At 33.8% G+C, this 24,061-nt stretch overlaps 4 protein-coding genes across 5 annotated transcripts; 3 read left to right on the top strand and 1 right to left on the bottom strand.

Annotated features, from left to right (window-relative positions):
- The first annotated feature begins 3,206 nt into the window (after nt 1-3,206).
- Nucleotides 3,207-3,977, top strand: LOC126676500 (uncharacterized). The gene has a single exon (XM_050370716.2). The coding sequence runs from the start codon at nt 3,351-3,353 to the stop codon at nt 3,774-3,776; it is 426 nt and encodes a 141-aa protein (XP_050226673.1). The 5' UTR covers nt 3,207-3,350; the 3' UTR covers nt 3,777-3,977.
- Nucleotides 3,978-5,512: 1,535 nt separating this feature from the next.
- Nucleotides 5,513-7,157, top strand: LOC126678282 (uncharacterized). Its single transcript, XM_050373184.1, has 2 exons — nt 5,513-6,592; nt 6,660-7,157. The coding sequence occupies exons 1-2, from the start codon at nt 5,513-5,515 to the stop codon at nt 7,155-7,157; spliced, it is 1,578 nt and encodes a 525-aa protein (XP_050229141.1).
- LOC126678281 (uncharacterized) lies at nt 7,154-9,575 on the top strand. The gene is made up of 2 exons (XM_050373183.1): nt 7,154-7,360; nt 9,111-9,575. The coding sequence occupies exons 1-2, from the start codon at nt 7,154-7,156 to the stop codon at nt 9,573-9,575; spliced, it is 672 nt and encodes a 223-aa protein (XP_050229140.1).
- A 1,103-nt stretch (nt 9,576-10,678) lies between these two features.
- On the bottom strand, nt 10,679-15,825 carry LOC126676693 (uncharacterized). 2 transcript variants are annotated; one of them, XM_050370952.2, is made up of 12 exons: nt 15,033-15,825; nt 14,119-14,940; nt 12,884-13,711; nt 12,468-12,788; nt 12,317-12,391; nt 12,155-12,232; nt 11,970-12,044; nt 11,771-11,881; nt 11,498-11,686; nt 11,135-11,421; nt 10,933-11,056; nt 10,679-10,816 (listed from the first exon to the last, which is right to left on the bottom strand). In XM_050370952.2, exons 3-12 carry the CDS (start codon nt 13,658-13,660, stop codon nt 10,769-10,771), a joined length of 2,085 nt encoding a protein of 694 aa, XP_050226909.1. In that variant the 5' UTR covers nt 13,661-13,711; nt 14,119-14,940; nt 15,033-15,825; the 3' UTR covers nt 10,679-10,768. The 2 variants fall into 2 exon arrangements, with proteins under 2 accessions (XP_050226909.1, XP_050226910.1); XM_050370953.2 differs by lacking the exon at nt 11,970-12,044.
- Between the last annotated feature and the right edge of the window lie 8,236 nt (nt 15,826-24,061).

Raw genomic sequence — 24,061 nt, 5'->3', positions numbered from 1 at the left:
ATTATTTCGTAAATATAAACTCGGGTTTATATTTGATAAACGTTTGAGTCGGGTTAGACTTGGGTCACCCGACAAGTGGGGATTAGCTTGGCAGTTATTGGTAACTCGGCTAACCCTGTTTGAAAATTATTTATTATTTAAAGCTTATTAAATAATATTTATAAATTGGATTTTAAGCAAGAACTCAATGGACTTGTTTTAATTGGGCTTTATTACCTATTGGGTATTTTTGGTGTTGTTTTGGATTGTTTAATTCCGACGTGTTATTTGTGCTAGTCCTATGTGGTGTCTAGTACTCTCTAGAGTTAGGGTCTGTTTTTAATAATTATTTTATTTGTCTAGACCCGTCTACTGTTCGTGCTTCAGAGGCGAACCCGGATTAGTTGCTTGCCGGTTATCACGTGGATTAGCAAGCAGCGAGTTTGTACTTACTATTTACCGCTTTATTAAGTAAATTGTTATTTTAATACTAAATATATATTGTACGTATATTTCGAACTGTTTTTATATTATGACTCTTAGTTGGAACATGCTACCTAATGGGTATCATTAGAACTGCGTGCGCAGCGGTAATGATCTGGGTAAGGTATTTACGGAAATGTGGTAACTCAGTGTGAGCATAGCTCTCGGGACCAAATAGAGTAACTCGGTGTAGCACAGCTCTCGGGACTCTGGATATGGTAAAAGTGTGGTCAGTGGTAACTCGGTGTAGCTCAGCTCTCGGGACTAGGCCTATTGGATTATAGATATTATTAGAATTGTGGATAGAGTTCCAATTATTATTCATAATATCGTTATTAAATGTTTTAAACCGTTTTAAGGGTTTTCCACTTAATAAATGTAGATAGTGGTATAAACTCATCTCAGTATATCTGACCCCGTTGTTTTCCCAATTTTTCCAGTGTTATGATTTGAGAGAGTCGCTGATCTCCGTTCTTTACTTTCTCGGAGGTTTTCATTATTTTGATAAACTGTAAAGCTGTTTTATTCTTAGACCGCAGTAGTAACTAGACGTCTTTATTTTATTCTAGTTGTTGTCAGATTGGTCTGACTGATTTATTATTGCTCTGGCATGTTATATGATTATTCCAGATTATTTATGTTAAGCCGATTTAATATTATTATTGGAAAGCATGTTATTTAAATTGTTGAATATTATAACTGCTAGATTTAGGCTGAAGTCTCGGTTGCTCCTGAGCATTGGTTTTTTGCAGGTTTATGTATTTATATGTTAATTGAAAGGCTAGCTACGGGTTTTGGTACTACATTACCAATACCCTAGCGCCGGTCGCGATTAATGAAAATGGGTCGTGACATTAACTTGTAGTAAATTTTTTAGTGTTGCAGTCATTTTTTATTTATTTTTTTGCGAACGACGGTGGTGATGTGGTGGTGGTTCGATTTCTTTGGTGTTGCACAGCCTGCACTCTTGGTGTTTGAAGAAATACTTATAAAAATATCTATTGATGTCTATATTGGGTATTGGTTACCAATGGCTAACATTGGGTAAATCTTTGGTTAACTTGTAACAATTTTTATTTTGAATATATCATTAATAAAATGGTTAGTAAACTGTTGCTGAATTTTATTTTGTTGCTAGCTAACCATTATACCATAAATTGTAATACAGTGTTGACTTCATATTGCAATATATTTTGATTTTGTTAGTTATATGTCTGTAGCATAAAATGAGAACTTCAATTAGTTAAATTGTGTGTTAACTAACTCACAATGTTTTTAGTACACAGTTAATTATTGCTTGGTATAGTGAAGTATTGATGAATTATATTTTTTCTATTGTATTATATTTTTTTGAATTAAATATTCTTCTATACTATCAACTGTGTAGTTGGTATTATATTGGTAAACCAATAAATAAATCGTTTGTCAGTATGTATGATATTTGGTCATCTTTTGATTAACTTGTAAAACACTAAGGAACTGGTGTAATTCAGTATATGTGGTCATCGTTCGGTTGACCATTTGATAACTAATTAATAGACTGTAAATTTATCACAAATGGATTAAAGTAATCAAACCAAGATCACAGACTCACACTAACTACTTCAATTTGAGAAAATAAATAGCTACATTCAATAAATTCACATTCAAATTACATCTCATATATAAGAAAAGTAATAGTTTTTTTAGATTAACTGTTTAAAACTATAAACCATAGCCATATAATCAGTTGTCAAAATTGCAAAATTGAAAGGACTTTACATGAGCATTAAATGCCAACTCCTAATGATACTATTTTTGTCAGATGCCAATTCCTACATAGATTAGTTTCCATTTTATATTTGCAATAAGTGAATCAAAAAATGGATGTAAGTTGGCTTTAAATAATTGAAAATAAATGAAGCTGCTCCAGCATTTTCCCTAAATAAAATGGACAAAATGAATTAGCTTAGAGAATTGTATGGTATACCCAATATTAACCATTGGTTAACCAACACTCAAAACAATACATATACTCATAAACATTTCTTCAAACACCAAAGTGCAACATCAAAATCAGACCACCACCGACAATGTTTTTTTCAAACATCTGAGTAACTCCTTTTTCTATGACATAATGTTTTTAAGATGCACAGGATAATTATGAAGTGTTTGAAAATTAGAATCATTAGCTAAAACACTATCGTTTCATTCATCTTCAGATCTAATATCTTTAGCAGCCATAGAGACAACATAAAATCAAATCAGAATCTCCAATAATGTCAGATCTCTATTTCACTAATGGCGACACTGGTTTTTCTCTTAAGCGTCAGTGGTGTTCCTTTCAGCGGCAGCGGCAACAATGGTTTCTTGAAAACGGAGGCAAACATACTCTGTTCAACCGGCGGTGATTTTTTCGCCGGCATGATTTCGTCTTTGGTAGCGGAATGGGATTATTTGCCGGAGATGAGGAGTTTAGAGGTCGTCGTTGCCGGAGAAAAAAAAGAAAGTCGATGGAATCGTATTATTATAATTGAAGAAGTTTACTTTTGCAAAATAAAAGATGGACATGTTATTTTTCAATTTTAAAAGATACCCCGGTAATTTTCGAATTATTGTTGTATAAGTTGGGTATTCCTCAATTTTTCTCAAAAAATAATTGTGGTTAGAGTATTTCGGGTGGTTGTGAAAAATTGAAGGAGAAGATGAAGCTTTAAGCCTTCATTCCTATTGAGGTTGGTGCAAATAAATAGTGGAATAAGGATGGTCGAGCCCAGCAGCACCGCACAAACAAATATAAAAGAAAAAGGAATAAGCCAGGCTGTGGTAGAGCTGTGAACACTACATTATAGTGATCAAACTCAAATGCTCTCTTAAACAGAAGTTGCAAATTAATTAGCAGACAGAGAATGAGCTCTATTATGCAGAGCTTTCAAAAGAGAACTCTCCCAGTTTCGCACTCAAATGCGGAAGCTGCAAGCCTACGCAGAAGGCTATCCTCTCTGTCCCTCAAAATTCAGCGACCCATAGGCAGATCCAAATCAATGGGAGATGCTGCAGAAGTTAGTTCGTTGAGGAAATGGTGGGACTGGGGCTGCTCTTGGATTCTTTCAAGAAAACCAGTTTTCGCCCAAGATCTCGAAATGAACGAAGAAGAAACCGCGATTCTTGGTTGCCATAGCAAAGGGAGCTGGAGACATGTGTTCTACAAGGTGAGATCCGAGTTCAAAAAGATTGTCGGATCTCACAAAGTTGGCCTTCCCCAAACTTGCAGGTACGATTCGTTCAGTTACTCCAAGAATTTCGACGATGGAACCAGCAAGATTCAAGATTGATCATTATTATTATTATTAGCTGAATTCTTTCAAATGTTTTTGGGCATTCTTGATTTGTTAATGGTGGACTGTAATTACATATATACACTGTCATTGCTCTGTTTAATATATATATGTCATGGTGGATTGGTGCCAATCATACAGCAACTGTACTACTTTATTTGTTGATCAAATCAAATCATGTTTGAAGGCATTGTTTAATTTCGGTGCTAATTATATTTGATTATTTTGCAAGATTCCATTACTACATTTTTGTAATCTGAAAATCAACTAGTAGTTCTTCTTTCTTCTTCATCATGTCACACTCCGCTGTAGCTGTATCAATAAGCAATCCCCTGCCTGCACACCTCATATATAACTGTCATGGTGTTTCATTAGTAAATTAGTTAAATGACTTAACTCATACATAAATAAAAATATGAAAATATATTTTAAAATAATTGAATACATAAATCTTATTGTTTCTTCATATAGTCTTTTTATTTTTTTAATTAATTTATATTGATTAAGAGTATTTTATTAGAAGATGTATGATTTATTATAGAAAATTGGTCATTTTTTTTCTAAATTTCATATATTTAGATTTTTCACTTTTTTAATTTTTTGATTTTTTGACTTTTTTTAAATTTTGATTTTTTTTACTGTTGACATTTTTCGTCAGTTTTAATATCAACACAATATTAACAAATATTTAATAAACTGAATAATATAAATTTTAAAAATTTTATTGACTAATTTTACCTTTTTTTTTACTTTTTTTATCTTTATTTTTTACTCATAATTAATTAGCATTTCGTTATTTACGATATATTTAATTTTTTTTTATATATCAACATAAAATCAACACAAAATTAACATAAATTCAACCAAAAATCAACATATAATAAACTAACTAATTTAAATCTTTTTTCACTAATTTCTATTTTTTTTAATTTAATTTTTATTTTATTTCACGTGCAATATCATCTTTGTTGCTAATGTTAAAATGACTTAAATATCGATCAACACAATATTAACAAAAAGTCAACATAAAATTAACACTGTAATATTCCAACAATTTAATATTGTGATTGTGTTTTTCACCAATGTTAAAATCAACACAATTTCAGAATTATAACATTACAATAATGTTATCTCAGAAAAGCGAGTAATTAACTACAATAATGCTGATTCTAAAAAAACTAGAGAAAATGACAAAACTATACAAAAAAAGGAAGCAAATAACAACATTACATAATCAGGTAAAAAATTACATCAGCACATACAAAATCTAAGAAATTACATCAAATACATACTCCATAAGAAGCTGACACGTTGCAAGGAGAGAAGGCTAGAAAATCACGCGCATATTCCCTTGCTCAGGCAATTGATGCGCGCCACCTATACCAAATGCTAACAAACTGCAGATTTGATTCTCACAAATCAAAATAACAGAAAACACGGGTGATTTTGTTTCCTTATTGTTTAAAACTCCTAAAATTAAATATACATATTACATAACTAACAGATTCACCATCTTCTTCAAACTAAATCACCATTGTTGAAGAACAACAAAATTGCAGAGCTCAAAATCAAGTAAGATCTCACAATCTTTTTAATATTTAAATTATACAAATAACCTACTGTTTTGTATCTCATATGTATTTAGATGTAATTTTTTAAATTTTTTAAATATTTAAATTATTAATAATCTATAGATCATATAACTAATAGATTTGAATCTTAAACGTATGCAGATGGAATTTGTACTTGTAATGCTTCAAAACAGTGGGCAATGGATTGAAAACAAATATATAGATTTTGAAGTTGTTGGAATGATGATACAACAAGATACAACATATTCAAAACTACTGGAATCAATATATAATGAGCTGAAATTGAACCTACAAGAACAAAAAATTGATATCAAGTATCAAGTTAAGGTTCAATATCCACCATTAAAGATTGTTGATGATTCGAGCTTCAAGTTTTACATGGAAACCAAGAAAAATGAGAAAGACTTCACCATGTACCCTCTTTCCATAGTTGTTCATAGTGATACATTACTGATACAAGCTCACCAACAGAGTTCAAAAAGTATTTCCACAGGTATTTCATATTCAAATTACACTAACAATCATTCTGTTACAGAAATGGACACAGATACATCTCCGATACAGATACCATACAGCTCCGATACTTACTCAAAAATAAGAAAGTATGCTACTCTTCTTGCAAAGGACAGTGTTGAAACCAGCAACATCAAGGAAAAAGAAATAGACACAGAGGACAAGGATGTACAAATAATGAGTGATCCAGTACAAGAAATTGAATTGAAGGTAGGTCAATCTTTCAAAAACAAGGCAGTTCTACAAACATACATGAGATTTCATGCAATCCGTCATCACTATCAACAAAGGACACTAAAATCATGTCAAAGGCAGCTTCTACTCAGGTGTATCAATGACACATGTAATTGGTATCTGAAAGCTTCAAGCAGTGGAAAAATAAAATTGTTCATCATTTGGAATCTGAACATGAAACACACATGTCCTGTCGATACAAGATTTAACAGTCAAAGGCAAGCTTCATCATCGCACATTGCTGAATCCATCAAGCATAAATTTCTTAATGTTAAATCAAAATACACACCTACAGATATCAAAAATGATTTAGAGATGATCGATGGGGTCAAGATCAGTTATATGATGGCTTATAGATCAAGAGAAAAGGCATTCGAAATGCTACGGGGCAAGCCATCAGAATCTTACAAGTTCCTACCAACGTTTCTATATATGCAAGCAACGAAAAATCCAGGAACATTAATAGACATCGAGGTATCAGAAGACGATTGCTTTTTATATGCTTTTACTGCTTTAAATGCCGCAATCAAAAGAATGGCAGCACTGCAGTCCCATTATGATTGTTGACGGAACGTTCTTGAAAGCGGCATATGGCGGCACCCTTCTAGTTGCAACAGCCCAAGATGCTGCAGGAAAGCTTTTTTCTTTAGCTTTTGCTATTGTAGATTCAGAAAATGGCAAATCGTGGGAGTATTTTTTCACACAAATAAGAAATGCATTTGGCTGGAGAGAAGGTATGTGTATTGTATCAGATAGGCATCTGAGCATTGATAAAGCTGCAGCGAAGGTTTATCCAGAGGCTCAACATTGTGTTTGCATGTTTCACCTTCTGAATAACATCAAGATGAATTTCAAGAAAAATGCAAAAAATATTAAAGAGCCATTCTTTGGAGCAGCAAAAGCATACACGGAGAAGGACTTCAATTATCACATGAAGGAACTAGATGAACTAGATGCACGAATCAGGCCGTATCTTGAAGGTATCGGTAACAAAAGATGGTCGAGGTTCTACGTGAGAACAACAGGTATAAGACAATGACTTCTAACCCAGCCGAGTCATTAAATGCCGCACTAGTTCATGCAAGAGAGCTGCCAGTTGCAACGCTCCTTATGCACTTACATGATCTCCAACAAGAATACTCCTATAAACATAGAAACATTGCCCTCAACACTATTACAAGGATGATGAAAAAACATGAAGATGTGCTAGCAAGAAACTATGTAAATTCACTCAAGTTGGAGGTATGAAAATCTAATTTTTTTCTAAAATATTATACTTTAAGTATCAATTATGTATCATAACTGTATAAATATTGATTACATACTTTCTTATTGGCACAAAAAATCAAAAACCTGTGCTGCTGTTGTTGGCAAATAATCGCAAGTGTACGATATCGCGCAAGTAATATAACTTGGAAGACCAAGTATCGATCCCACAGAGACAATGGACTTAATCACTAATTTCAAATATTCTTTAATCGGCTAACTAGAAAAATCAATAGGATTTGTAATTTAATTAAACTAATATAAACTGAAAACAAATAATAAAATATGATTTAAAACAATAAGATTAAAAAACTCAAGGATTGATAATCCCAAATAAATAAGTAAAATTATGGAATAGGATTTTTTAGTGATTTTATCGTGAATCGAGCTATTCTAAAGCACCGAATCCCGCCCTCTCAAGCCTCAAAGATCCGAATAAAATCACAACCTAATTAACTAACCAATTATTAACTCGCTCTCACGATATTAAAACTGAATTAAATAATCAAATTATAATTATGAAGTAAACTCAATGACTACCTAAATTCCAACCCGCTCTCACGGCGTTTTTCTCTAAGTTCTTAATTATCTATGTCTATTTAATTAACAATCTCTCAATTAGTTAATTAAACACAAAATCATGAACTAAGTAGCTAATTTAATCCAAGCAATAAGATTAATAATTAAGACACGAATTAACACTAATCCATCCAATCCAAGTAATTACAAATTTATAAGTTCATATCAACCCTTGAACAAGGGTTTTAGTTACTCATATTAAAACTGAAACAAAACAAGAAGGATGATGAAGAATAAAGCATAATTAAACAATAAATACCGGAGTTGTCAATTTCGGAGAGAATCGTCTTGATTAAGCTTGAAATCTTCAACAATCGTCTTGCATAAACTAATTATAAACTACTTATAAACTGCTGAGAAACAGAAAACTAAAACTAAAAGCTATTTAATAAAAACTAAACTATAACTAATGTAATCTAATGTCTAATCTATTCTACATATTAAATTGAGTCTAGTACAAGGTCTTTATATAGTAGGAGAAGTTCCGGAGTCTTCTAATTCGTATTACAAATCAATTTGTAATAGGAATTGTAATTGTAATTTGAGGAGGAATTTCAGTCCAATTCAAAGTCTGCTGCACGCGTAATTTTCTTCTTTCCCGTTCGGGAAACCATAGTCCCGTTCGTGACATGCCCAATTTCAACATGGTTCCCGAACGGGAGCCTTATTCACGTTCGAAAAAACTTGTACCGAGAGCTTTGAGATGTTGATTCCTTCTTGAGTCCCGAACGAGACAAGGCCTTCTCGTTCGAGACTCATGCTTATTCTGCATGGTTCCCGTTCGTGAAACCTTTGTTTCGAACGGGAACAACCTATTTTTGCTCAATCTCGTTCGTGAAACTTCAATTTCTTCGTCCGCAAGCTACGCTTTTTACTCGTACACGCAATCCACCATAAATTTGCCCCAAATAGTCGTTTTTCACCTAATTTCCACTGAAACACTAACAAACACTATTAAACGTAAAAACGCCAAATAATGTATAAAAACAATACTACACATGATGAAAACCGAGTAAAATCGACCCTAATTATAGGAGTAAAATACTCCTATCAGCTGTGTATCTACATATTAATAGAAAAACCTGTATCAGAAATGTATTGCATATGTATGTAAACCTATCTTATGTCTTTATAACCTTTTCCACAGATAAAGCCAACTACAAATGAAATGTTTACAGTGATGAGTAATGGCGACAAATACACAGTAGACATGAAGGAAAGGACATGCACTTGCAAAAGATTTGAAACTGATGAAATACCATGCCAACATGTAGTCGTAATTCTCAATGAAATGAACCGGGATCCGTATCAGTTTTGTTCAAAATACTACATGAAAGAAGCTATGCTAGCAACATATAGTGAGACGGTATTTCCAATGGAAAAACAAGATCAGTGGGTTATACCACAAGAAGTACAAGACATGATTGTACTACCGCCGCTACACAAGACAAAAAGCGGAAGGCCAAAAAAGCAAAGGTATACATCTAAATGGGAAAATAACAAGAATACAAAGTGTACTAGATGTGGAAAAAAAGGACACAATCGAAAAACTTGTAGAAACACGCCGAAAAGAATCAAAATACAGCATGTAGTCAACAAAAATTTGTTTTAAATATTCAATAGTTTTTATTCTGCTCATATGTTTTGCTCTTTTTTCGGTTTCAAATTATAAAAAATACCAACATGACAGATACATAGAAGATACATTTCCTAACATATCCTTCACAAAAAAAATCAAAAAATATTTTCTACAACAGATACATATATGAGACGTCACAGATATATAATTAACACAGACTTATAAATAAAATTTGAAATAATATTGACATATTTAAATAAAACGAGACAGAAGATTGAAGAAAAAACAATATAACAACGGCTCAAAAGGAAATTCAAGATGTTTGCATAAAAAACCATTAACTACAAATCAAATCCATAAATTGTATCGTGAACAACAACGTTTAATCTTAAAATAAAAAACATAAAAAGAACTATATCAGTTTCTTTCCTACAAATCACTTTCCCCTATTGCCTCTATAAGCATGCTTCTTGCCCTTTGCTCTTCCTCTTTGCTTCAGTGTACAAGCCTCTGATGAGCTGACCACATTGTTCTCAGTCTTCCACATACCATACTTATACAAAGCAAATGATAAACGACGACGCTGGTCATTCACATTGAAACCTTTCGCAATATCATTCTCCCTCCCATAGGCAATGTATTCAGCAAAGGAATAAGCAAAAACTCCACAGTCACTACATTAAAACAATAAAAAAACATATGTAAATAAATTTGAATAACGTAAAACATAATAAAAACAAATAAATACTTACCTGAACTCTTGATGCGGCAACTTGTCTTCAAATATCAATTCAATTGGATCCGTAAGCCCTTGCGCAGTGTAGAATGGTGAATGCATATCACAATATGGATTGAGACTGAAGACATCAGACATGATCAGGAAATAAGGGAGGATAGTTGAATAAAGACTAGCAATCTTCTTGGCTGACGCTGTACTAGGAGCTGTACGCATAGAGTTATAAACAGGCAACCTCCTAAAACTCAAATTCAACACTAGAAGCATCCAATGATCGTTGTCTGCTACATGATAAGGAATAAATATACACTCGCAGTCTTTCCGAGCAGTATTTGGACGCATATAATATCCTTTCATGTACTGAACAATCATATGGTCAGGAGACAGAAGACCTTTGTCAAATACACCTTCCACAAAGACTTTTGCAAATGATTGAAAATTTTGGTCAAATAAAGTGTCCGTTGTTGTAAACTTCATTGTCAAACTCTGGTCATACTTCCCTTTTTTTCCTCAAGTAATAAAACAACAGATCCACATGCTTCAATCAAAAAATAAATATATAATAAAAGTCAAATATATGTATCACATATGTAAAAAATATGTATCAAAAATGAATCACAACTGTAACAATTTAATAAAAGTTTTAAAACATACCAAATCTTCTAGAGGCATATTCCCGAAATGAATTATGTGAAACCAATCTTTCGTACTAACTTCACCAACACCAAAATCAAAGGGCGGCTCAATTTTGCTCACAACTTCCTTGCAATACCTTCCTCTACATAACAATATAAAATAAAGTTATATAATTACAGAAAACATAAAGTATACATACCAAATTCTAAAAAATACTTACTCTTTCGGTCTAGCAATCTTCAATTTTCCATAATTAATCCATTTTTTGTACTCCACCAATTGGGCACACATAAGTAGATCCCCAATGTTTTTATCAAAAACAAACAGCCTACTCATAACAAAACAATCTCCAACATCCTTAACTTCACTATCTCCAGAACTAAATTGGGCAAGAAAAGGAGATTGTACCAAACGACTTGGCCTCACAATCCTCTTTGTATCTTGTGGTGTAATGTCATCAGCCACAATATGAGAAGAAGTACCACCCTTATCCTTCTCAAAAACAAGCTACATGAGAAATAAAAACAAAAAATTATTAAGACAACAAAACAAGATACATAAATTAGATATAGCAGATACATACCTCAGATAAATTTGGAAGAGTATCACTCGCAGGAAAAACACTGAGACCAGCCCCACCATCATTATCAACTTCTCTTCTATTCCCAACAACATTCTCATTAACATTACCCCCCAAACCAGCTCCACCATATTCATTCTCCTCAGTGTCTTGCTTATCACCCATGGATAAGTCCCTTACAATACCATCGCTCTGTTTTAAATATTGCAAAACATCAAAAGTTTGAGATACATAAAAGATACATATAACATACAGAAAAACAGAATGATACACTACCTCAATTTCAGTCAACGCAGGTCCAGAATTATCATTATTAGCATCATCGTCATTATTGGCAGCATCGTCATTATTGACAGCATCGTCATTATTGGCAGCATTATCTTGAACCTTAACGCAATTTAAAATGTTTAAAAAAATTAAAATAAAACATCAAAAACTCAATTCAGTAACAAAAAACTATTAAAAATTCAAATACCTTAGAAAAATTCAGGTCAGGCACAAAAGCATCATGACCAGATACATCAGCATGCATAGCAGCATTCTCAACATCCTTAGCAAATCAAAAGGAAAATGATTTTTTATATATATATATATATATATATATATATATATATACACATAAAAGATACATAAAATTTACAATATATATTAGTATATCACCTGCATCTCAGTAAATAGATCATCGACAAATTGCTTCTTAGCAGCAGCCGTAGTTCTATTAAAAACTTCTTTTTCATTCTGAAAAATATTAAAAATAGAAAATTCAATTTTTAAAATATTTAAGAATGCAAAATACTATATAGAACTTACAAATTCACGAACCTCTTCGCCAACTTTGACATAGCCATCTTTGACATTAACATTTGCAGCATTATTTAGATCAACATCACCAGCAAACTAAAAAAACATAAAAAATATGAGTTTCAAAAGTACAGCAAAACAATAAAAAAATAAAAATAAATAAATAACGAACCAAAAAATGTTGATCAATGGCTAAACGTTTTCTAATCAATTGAATTGCATCAATCACACAATTCAGTTGCTTTTGAATGCATGAAAAAGTTTTTTCCTGGCTGGAAGCAATCAAATCCAATCGATTCTTCAGTATATCAAAACTCTTTTTTTGCTTTGACGATTCACCCTTCTTCAGTTTAATGAAATCGCCTAGAATTTGCTCATCATCACTTGAATCTTCAACATCTTCAACAAGTTTTTTCTTCCCAGATTGGAAAAAACCAGTTAGCATCAGAGTAGATTTCTCTTTAAGCGTAGGAGTAATATTCTTCAACTGCAACTACAGACAGGAAAAAATAATTTAGTACAGATTCATTTAATATACATAATAGATACATAAATAAAATACATCATATACAACTCCATAAATCATACCTGTTCCCGTGATTGGCAATAAAAAGTTTCATTTAAGTACTTCTTCTTTAATTTCATATCAACATTGTACCACTTCAACATTCGCGGCACAGAAGGAGCAGATTCATCTAACAGGCATATTTTGTTGGTCGCATATGGACAAACTTCATAAAACCACAATTGCAACGCCAACGAAAAGCCATTAAGCCTGTAAAATTGAAGAATCTTCTTTGCAGCAGCTCGGTTCTTCATATCGCAAATAGTAGCACGAAACACCAATATTCCCCAAGAAAACGAATTATAATCACCACGATCCACCATATCCAATAAAAACCGACTGACATGTTGGTATGTTGATTCATTAGAACACAAAAAACACTCATACATGTATATCACAGCCAACTTCACAGCATCTTCATCAGTCTTAAATGCCTTACTCAGTATTAAAAAACCCAAACCATCTCTAGTAACCTCACAGTTAGGAAAGTACGTTTGGATCAGAGTATTTTCAGAAGTTGAAATTGAAAGGGTGTTACACTCGCCCACACACCTTAACCCACTAACGACAGCAAACTCCTCGATACTAAACCTCAACTTATAACCAGAAATCTTTACCCAAAGCTCGGAAGTATTTGAGTTCTTCATCTCACGCATCAAAATGGAATGAAGCAATTGTAGCTGATTGAGGATTGGTTTTAATTCTAGAAAATGACCAAGAAAAGTCTCACCAAGAAGTTCCAATTGCCGGGCAGATAGACTTTTCTTGATATCCTCAATAACTTTAAACTTTGTGCCCATAGTCACCCGACAACTGTAACGCTGCTCATCAAGAAGCCAATAATCCCAATTCTGCAAGTTAAAAAACATAACCAACATTATCATAACAGTACATAAATACAAAGGAAATACAGAAAATTAAAATATTAAAAAATCATAACACAATATCACAAAACATTGCAAGATACATAAAAGATGCAAATCTGTTACATATATCTACATATAAAAAACATAAAACACATTTAAAACCTACAAAACAGTATAACATATAACAGATCTAAGTATCAAATACATAAAAAATACACACATGAGATATATTGCATCTACAAAAATAAAAAATACAAATCTGGATATCAAATATATAAACAATACGTACAAAAAATAATATAAAAATAAATGATACATAAAAGATATATAATATAGAATATCCAAGAATAAAAATAAATCACTGCTTACAAGAAAAAGTAAAGTAAAATTACCTTCACAATACGACTAGGCTCCACAATAATAACTCCCTTATCCTCCTTCACAGTATCAAACTCCAGTTTTCTTTTTTTTTGAAGGACCAGTCCCTAGAGCCTTACCCTTCTTCTTAGAATCCACCATTTCTGCTTTGACACCACCATCACCAGTTGAACTGGTTTTCTTCACAATTTTGAGTTTCATTATCCTAGGTATTTTAGTTTTTCCTTATCAGAGGTTGGAGTTGATCTAGTAGAGACAACCATTGTACTATATATAATGGTATATAAATGTGATTTTTTTTAAAAGAAAAAACAGTTACAGAGAAATAAATGGAGCGGAAAATAGGATTTAATGGGTAGATAAGGAAGCTGTCGCAAGGAACGTGGAAGTTGAAAGAAATTTCAAATAAAATGCTTAACAATGGCGGTTATCAGTGAAACGAAATAGAAGAGAAAGGTAAAAGAAAACTGAATCAGAGAGGACAGGTGTAGGGCAGGTATGGAGTGCGTATGAAATGTAATATTTTACCGTTTAGTGACATTTAATGTAAAAGAAAAGTTAGCATAGCTGAAAGAATTGGGCACCCTTAGCAAAAATGAAAGAAAGGCCCGGTATTGGCCCATACTTGTAATTTTCTCAAAAAACTATGGTAATAGCTCTAACTATTAGATTTCATGATTTTGACATCACACTTCATCGCAAGGATTAAATTGCCATTTTCATCGATATTTCTCTTCTACAATGTGCTGTAAGTAATTGTAATGAACTTGAAGTTGGTGGATCTGCTGCAAATATTCTCCAAGTTAATGAATTTGCATTTTATGAAGCCACCAAATCTGCATAAATACAAAGTGCACAGAATAAAAAAGATGCATTTGATCTTGAAAATGGAATGAGTATGCAAAATGGATTGAAAATGGATCCTCACATTCAGATATTCCCTGGCTATTACATTAATTGATTTCTAACAATAATACAACTCCAGCGTAGCAACCCATTTTCCATTTTTTTTATCCATTACTGCATCAAAAATATAAATAAAGAATAAATTAATAATAACTAGTAATATGAAAATAAATTAATCAAGGAGGTTACACACTGGTTAAAATGTATATGTTAGGCAACGGAGGAAAAATAAGTTAAATAAAAAACAAAAAAAAGGAGGCAAGCATATCAATAATTAAAAATGATCATTGCCGCCATTATCGCTACGAGGTCGCCGCCGTTGTTGCTACGAGATCGCCGCCGTTGTTACTACGAGATCCCATTGATGTTGCTAGGAGATCATCGTCGTATCTAGGAGATTGCCGATGCCGCTTGATGTAGGTCACCAATAATGACGCACTCCGCCTGAGGAGAAGCTGGTGTGATCGGAGGTATTTGCAGGTAAAAGCTTGGTGGTTGCAGGTGAGAGTTAGAGGAATTCATAAAATGAGGAGGATGAAGAAGAAGAATTTGGCGTTGAAGAAGAAGATGCCAACTCTATTTAGATCTAGGTTATAAAAGATAATATCACTAGAGTGCATCGTAATTTAAAATAGAAAACTTTGTCTCATATGAAAGATAACCAAATTGAAAAGTTAGTTGTTTTTGTAAAAAGCCCTAAAATGAACTTCTCCTTATATATATGGTTGACCCTTATTCGGATTTTTGACAATCCCACAAATATAGGCCTAAGCTTAAAACAACAACGTTCATGAGAAATGTGAGAAGTGTGAACACGCATGTGGAGTTAAATAAAAAGGTTTGCAACCTCAAAAGGTTGAAAGTTGCCTCTAAAAGTTGAAATACCATAAACAATTGTAGTTCATGGCAACTTAAGACTTGCTCGCCAAGTTCAGGCCCTGCTCGACGAGTAGGTTGTGTTTTGCAGCCTTGATAGTCTGTGTGAGTATTGATAAGAATAATGAGAGAAATAACAAATACCATTGATAAGAGAAAAGAGAAGATGGAGGCTAATATTATAAGGGAAAGCCTTAATCCCTAAAACAAAGATACATCTATATATATAGGCAAACTAACTTAATGAGCAAGTATACTTGGCCACTACTAAAAATCTTATACTTGGCCACTACTCAAAGTCTTATACTTGGCCATTACTCCAAGTCTTATACAAAGGACTATACTACCCTTATATAAGTATCTTAACATCCCCCCTCAAACTCATGATGCGATAGCAATAAGCATCGAGAGTTTGTCGGTCAAGAAACGAAAGCGCGAAGAGGACAATGATTTGGTAAACAAATCTGCAAGATGTAAGGAAGAAGAGACAAAGGGCAACGTCAATGTGTCATTCTGAAGATGACGGCGAGTAATATGACAATCAATCTCAATATGCTTGGTCCTTTCATGAAAACTCGAGTTATGAGCAATCTGGATAGCACTCTTATTATCATAGTGCAAAGGAGTTGGTCGCCGTAATGAAACACCCATAGCAGCAAGCAACCATCGCAACCAAACTATTTCACAAGTGGTAGAAGCCATAGCACGATATTCGGCCTCAGTTGAAGACCGAGATATAACATCCTGCTTCTTACTTTTCCAAGAGATAAGAGAATCGCCTAGAAAAATACAAAAGCCAGTAGTGGATTTGCGATCAGTGGGATCACCCGCCCAATCAGCATGATAGTAAGCACATAACTCTAAAGCTGAAGCAGATCAAAGCAAAAGAGTTTGAAACTGAGTGCCACAGAGATATCTTAAGATACGAATCACAACAGCCCAATGAACTGTAGTAGGAGTAGTAACAAACTGACTGACAATGTGAAAAACATATGCAATATCTGGACGAGTGATAGTGAGATAAACGAAACTCCCAACAACTGTTCTATAAAGACTTGGATCTGGCAGAGGTGACCCATCAGAAATAGAGTACTGAGCATCGAGCTCAATCGGAGTATCAATAGTCTTATTATCAGAGAGGCGAGCACGCTCAAAAATATCATAAATATACTTATATTGAGAAAGAAGATACTCTTTTGGAGAAGATGCAACTTCAATACCCAAGAAGTAACGAAGGGGACCCAAGTCTTTTATAGCAAAACTACAAGTGAACTCAGACTGCAACAAACTAATTCCAATAACATCATCACCCGTAAAAATCATATAATCAACATAAAGGGAAAGCAAGATTCGGCCAGTCAAAGTACACTTGACAAACAAAGCAGAATCATGGTTACTCAAACGAAAACCAAGAGAAGTAATGACTATAGAAAATTTCTCAAACCGGGCACGGGGAGCCTGTTTGAGACCATACAGAGCCTTCCTAAGTTTGCAAACTTCACTAGGACGACGATCAAGACTAGGAGAAGGAACCATATATACTTCTTCATTAAGGTCACCATTCAGAAACACATTTTTAACATCCGTTTGGGTTATATCGCAATGACGTACAGAAGCAATAACAATAATAGTTTGAACTGTAGTCATTTTAGCAACAGGAGCAAAAGTCTTCTCATAATCCATACCATATTCCTGAGAATAACCTTTAGCCACCAAACGGGCTTTATATCTTTTAATAGATCCATCAGACTTTGTTTTAATCTTATAGACCCAACGAGAACCAATAGCACGTTTTCCTACAGGAAAAGACACTAAATCCCAAGTATGGGTTTGATGAAGAGTAGTTAGCTCCTCAGCCATAGCACACTGCCAAAGAGGATCAAGAATTGTTTCTTTGAAACATGAAGGATCAAAGAGACAATGAATAGAAGCAAGAAAGGAAACAAATGAACTTGAAAGACAAGAATAATCAAAATCAGGTTGTCTAGTAGACTTATGATTTCAGACAGGATATCGATGCTCACTAGTATCCGCCGTCTCAAAAGATGATTAGGTAAAGATTGTAGTTGAGGGGCCGATAGGAGTGTCAGAATTGCAAATAGGAGGTAGATCATCATCATCATCAGCAGTAAAAGGCTCAATACAAACAAGATCAGGCATAGACATACTGTGGGAATGATCATGAATCGTAAAATAAGGAATATGTTCAAGAAAGACAACATGACGAGAAACATATAACTTATGATTGACTGGATCAAAACAACGATACACTTTCTGTCCTGCACCATAACCAAGAAAGACACATATAGTAGACCGAGAAGTTTATTTGCTCCGTTCAACATGAGGAAGAAGAACAAAACATGTAGAACCAAAAACATGAAGAGAAGAATAATCTGGGGGACTACCATACAATCTTTCATAAGGGGATAAGCCAGAATTATGAGTAGTAGGAATTCTATTAATCAAATAAACAGAAGTAAGAGCTGCCTCCCCCAAAAATTCACTAGGAACAATAGCAGACAATAAATGTGATCGGGCAGTCTCAAGAATATGCCTATGTTTTCTTTCTGCAACTCTATTTTGCTCAGGAGTATCAGTGCAAGAAGTTTGGTAAATAGTACCATCTAAAGTAAGAAGTTCCTTAAAAGCATTAGAAGTATATTCCTCCCCTAAATCACATCTAAAGCATTTAATAACAGATGCATGTTGAATTTTCACAAGAGATCAAAACTCATTATAAATGCCTAAGAAGTCTGAGCGACGTTTCATAAGATAAATCCAACAATAACGAGTGCAGTTATCAATAAAAGAGACATAATAACGAGAACCTCCTTTTGTAAAAACAGGAGAGGGTCCCCAAACATTAGAATGAATAAGAACAAAAGGTGCAACAAATATAGTATTACTTTTAGGAAAAGGCAAAGCATAAAATTTTGCTAGTTTACAGCCAATGCAATCAGAAATGTCATGAGTTTTTAAGTTTCCTAAAACTCCAGTAGAAGCTAAAAATTGCAAACGAGACCTAGAGACATGACCAAGGAAAGAATGCCACAAGTAAAACAAAGACGAAGAAGGACTCAAATGAAAAGATGATATATCCACACCAGGAACAGCAGCCGCAATCTTAGGAGTTTTGAGCTGATCCAATATATAAAGTCCTCCTTCCCTATGACCAATCCCAATCATTTTCTGAGACTTTGGATCCTTAACATAACAAGCACAAGAAGACAAGGAAACTAAGCAACCATTATCACAATGCTGACCAACAGAAGCAAGATTTATGGTAAGACTGGGTATGTGATAAACATTAGATAAGGACAAAGAATGTGTAACAACTGAACCAATACCTTGCAAGGGCATAGGTGTACCACTAGCACTCATAACAGGAACTGAAACTTTAGGAGTTAGAGAGGTAAAAGATGGAAAATTAGGTAACATGTGATATAAAGCACCAGAATCTAAAATTCAAGAAGAAGAAGATATACCTGACGAACTAGAAGACAAACCTATTTGAGATGAAGCTGACAAAGCATGTGACTGAGATGCAAGGAACTGCTGAAACTACTCAATCATTGATGGATCTAAAGAAGAGGTTGTCATTGCATTGTGAGGACGAGGAAGAATAGGAGGTCCATTATGAGGAGCAGGTAATCGGTAACTCCACTGATGAGAGTGCTGATGGGGTTGCTGAGCATACTGCTGTTTTCCTTTCCCCAACTTTGGACATTTTGATTTCCAATGACCTTTCTGCTTACAAAAACCACATTCATCCCGAGTATCAGTTCCATAAGGCCTGAATTGATAATTAAAATCGGTCGCAGAGGCATGGCAAAGACTGATGGATTAGAGGCAGTAGAAACTTCCTTAACAATAGAAGGCTTAAGACGAATTTCTTCAGCCAAAAGTTCACTAACAACAGAATCAACAGAAGGCAGCGGATGACGATGCAAAATGGACCCTCGAAGTCCTTTAAACTCATCACGAAGAGCCATTAAAAATTGTACTAATCTCTGCTCCTCTCTTCGTGCAATATAAGCCCCAAAGGCGTGTAATTCAGCAGATTCTGTGAGAGCCAGTTGATCCCACAAATCTGTCATAGCATCATAAAATTCCTGAATACTCATGCTTTTCTGCTTTAGAGCACGAATATTAGATTCTAACTGATATTGTTTTGCAAAATTAGACTATGTGTATAGTCTAGCTAGATAATCCCAAACCTCCTTAGCAGTATCATATTTTGCTAACTGTGTACCAATCAAGCGCTTAACAGAATTATTAATCCAAGTAATGATCTTGGAATTATCCACGTCCCATTTATCTAACAAAGTCACATAATCGGCAGCTGCACTATCCTCAGGCTTAACAAAGGCACCCGAAATATAACCCCATTTTTGTTCACCCTTTAGAAAAAATTTCATCACATAACTCCAATATGCATAATTTTTACCATCTAACTGAACACAAACCGCTTGAAGCGAATCATCTCTAATTTCAGCCATATCAATAAAATCAACAACAAACTAAATCAACTAATTAGAGAGAACAAACCCAAAAGTCGAGTAGAGAAATCGTCAACCAGAGAGATAAATCAATGGCAAGAGTGAGAAATTGGCTTTGATACCATGATAAGAATAATGAGAAAAATAACAAATACCATTGATAAGAGAAAAGAGAAGTTGGAGGCTAATATTAGAAGGGAAAACCTTAATCCCTAAAACAAAGATACACATATATATATAGGCAAACTAACTTAAGGAGCAAGTATACTTGGCCACTACTCCAAGTCTTATACTTGGCCATTACTCCAAGTCTTATACAAAGGAATATAATACCCTTACATAAGTAGCTTTACAAGTATGAAATGAATAATAGTCAACACTTTCAAACCTCTGCTATTTTGAATTCCTATGGTTATGTATAAATCTCTGATATTTCAAATATGAAAAGATTCAAGAGATTGCAAGGCTACATAACAAGTTAGAGACTAAAACCAGAGGACAAACATAACAAAGTATGGATACGCAATTTCAAATATAAAAATACAACTTCCTAAGGTTGAGGAAAAAGGTAAACGTGGGGGAAAAATAGTTGAGGAAAAAGTACAACTTTTTAATATGAAGCCATGCAACGTGAATAATGGTTTCCCCAAACGATTTGAGGACAAGCGCTAGAGGTTTAATAAGGTTTCAACTACCATCACAGCCACTATAAATAGAAGAATGCATCAAACATCGAGACTCCCAAGCAAAATTCCAAAAACACCACTTAACAGAAAAATCGCTCATAAACACTTTTATTTTTTTATTTTCAATCTTGTAAACAAATTTACGAGTTTGAATTCAATCTGCTTTTAGCATTCAATTTTCATTTACTTTGGCATAAATTTGAGTTCTTGTTAATTATAAGGTTAACCAAGCTACAAATCACGTTTTTGAAGTCAAGACTACACACGATTGGAATCTGGTTTCTAGCACGCTTGTAATTTGTTCATTCACTGTTCGGTTTCTGCTAAAATTAGAAGATGCATACAATATATATATGCTGCTACTGTTTCCCTTTCTCTACTGATAATATGCTATGATGTGGATTTAAAGATTTTAGAAAGTTGGATCACAAATCTAAATCGTAAAATTTGTTGATTTTTTGTTCTTGTTTGACTAAAAACGGAACAATAAACAAGAGTTCTTAACTTGACTAATAAATAGTCTCACTTCTAGGGTTAATTTATTCGTTTACCCATTCGAAAGTAAATTTTTAGATTTTTAATTAATATATTTAATGTTATTAATTGTGTCTAGAGTGGATTTTTTGTATAAAATTAGGGTTTCATTTTTTTTATATATATGCAAGACTTATATTTTAGAGAGGAAAGTTTTAAATGAATAATTTTTTTTAGAAAGCGATTTCTCTTTTATTCTCGAATTCAAAATTCTTTATTAATCAACGGTTATTGGATGCCTAATTTCTAGTATTTTTTTGAATCTATGGGGTTTAGAAGCTATAATCTAATATTATTTTATGAATCAACATATTTATAGAATTATCTTTTACTTCTCATGTGTTAAGTGCCTACAACTGTAAGAGTTCCGAGAATTTTATTTTTTTAGCTTTCTATGTTAATTGCCTACAACTATAAGAGTTCCGAGAATTTCTGATGACCTAAATAAAACAAGAAACATATGCTAAAACACACAAACCTTGATTGTAGACCATCTTACAAACCTAACAATATAAACTTACTTAACAGCTAAGAGTTGATGTAGCTAAAACCTTGATCTACCAACAATCTATAATAAGGAAGCTCAAATATGCATGAAATGTTGATCAACCCAAGAAAACCACACCAAAAAATTGAATTCATCCAACTGCTATAATAAATCCGAACCAGTAAAAGTATTTTAATTGAAATAGAAAAGTACATGTGCAATGATGAATAAACTCATTAAAACACATCAAAATAACCAATATCCAAAACGAAGCAATATTATTCATGAAAAATAAGTAAATCATATATATTTATATAATGGATGAAGAAAAAGTGATTTCCGGCTTAAAAGCTGAACATTCACCATCTCCCACCCAAAAAAAAAGTCTTTTGGTAAAACAAAGTTTAGAGTTTAAAAATTCTTTTAGTAAATAAATTTGATTCATCGCCAATAATTTTTTTGATTTGACCATGAGGTGTTCTAAACGGCTTCTAACTATGAAACGACACCTTTAGTTCTTCCACATTAAGATTGACTCCTACTCGAGCCGGGTAGATCCCTTGCGGGAGGAAAAACTCTAGCCCCAAGTTTTAAACGGCTGCATACATGAGTACGGTACGAATCTGCAATCTCACTTAAGTCAGGAGAGCGCCTTACCAACTCACCTGCGCCTTGGGGCTTCATCACTGATAGTTTTACTAATATAAAAGGTCATTGAAAAGGGAAACCTTATGCTTTATTAAAAATAGAGACTCAAATCCACATAAACGTTATTATTTTTATATAACTGAAGAAAAGAAAATTTTATATTTGTATTTTCATTAAAGTTAATTTTTTGAAAAATAATTTCTTTTTTGCCAGAAAGATTAAAATCTTCATTGATAATTCGACTATAATAATCTCAAATCTAATCACACTAGTTAAGCTAGATATTACACCAACATTGTAATAACCATAGAAGATTAAGATATCGGATTTTTCCACGAGTCCTAAATTATGAAATTTAGGTCAAGTAGGACGGGATTGAGACTCGACTTTAAAAGTTTAGATGGAATAAGAGAATTAATCGGATCACGAAATGATAATTTGAAGTGGAAATTATTATTCGTTGGAGCATTATTAACAGGACTAAGTTAAAGAAAAGAAAAATTGATATTAAATAAAACAAAAGTAGCGAGCTAATAATTTTCACGACTGATAACATCCAAAATCGACCCGCCGAGGTCCGAGCATAAAACCGGTTTACACGGTCAGTAATAACCAACAAAGGCATGAATAAATTAGCACTGGTGTCCGAGCATACAGTTACCGAGTACAAGGAGTTAGTATACTCAGATCAACCAAGCTCGGATTAACCGAGCTCCACGTTACGAGAACACAGCCATATTACCCTCAACCGTACAATTGGGGAAACATTCGAACGACTATAAAACATCCACTGACAGAAAAGCAAAGGTACTGACAGACAAAGTCCTGACACCTAGCCCCAAATCTGTCTGACGGTACGGACAGAATAGACTTACCTCGTACCAAATCCCAACAAAGTCAACAGGTATAAATAACCCACCACTACCAACATAAAGGGGTAATATTCTTTTCTCACTCATCACTCTTATTTTTCACTTCTCTCTTCTTTCTCTCACTAAAATACTGACTTGACCATCGGAGAGGGTACGCCGGAATATCACTCCGGCGTCTCTTTAACAGTCGTCCTGTGGATCTCACGTACCAAAGCTGGAGCTCAACCCTGGAGGATTGACGGATAAAACATAAGTTATCATTTGGCGCCGTCCATGGGAAAGAAAACAAAGGGGAGGATGTTAGGAATGAGTGCATCAGAAGGAGACGACCCCCCGATAAGGGAAAAAAATACCCATGACAACACTATTGGTGAGGGATTAAACGCTCCATCCAGAAGAGCTACCGGCGATAGCTCGTTCTGCCCGGCCACAACATCCGGAGGGAATGC

Source organism: Mercurialis annua, linkage group LG4 (genome assembly GCF_937616625.2).
Source record: "Mercurialis annua linkage group LG4, ddMerAnnu1.2, whole genome shotgun sequence".
In the NCBI taxonomy this organism is placed as follows: domain Eukaryota; kingdom Viridiplantae; phylum Streptophyta; class Magnoliopsida; order Malpighiales; family Euphorbiaceae; genus Mercurialis; species Mercurialis annua.
Note: the sequence above shows the minus strand (reverse complement) of the source record. Positions and strands in the feature narration are given on the sequence as shown.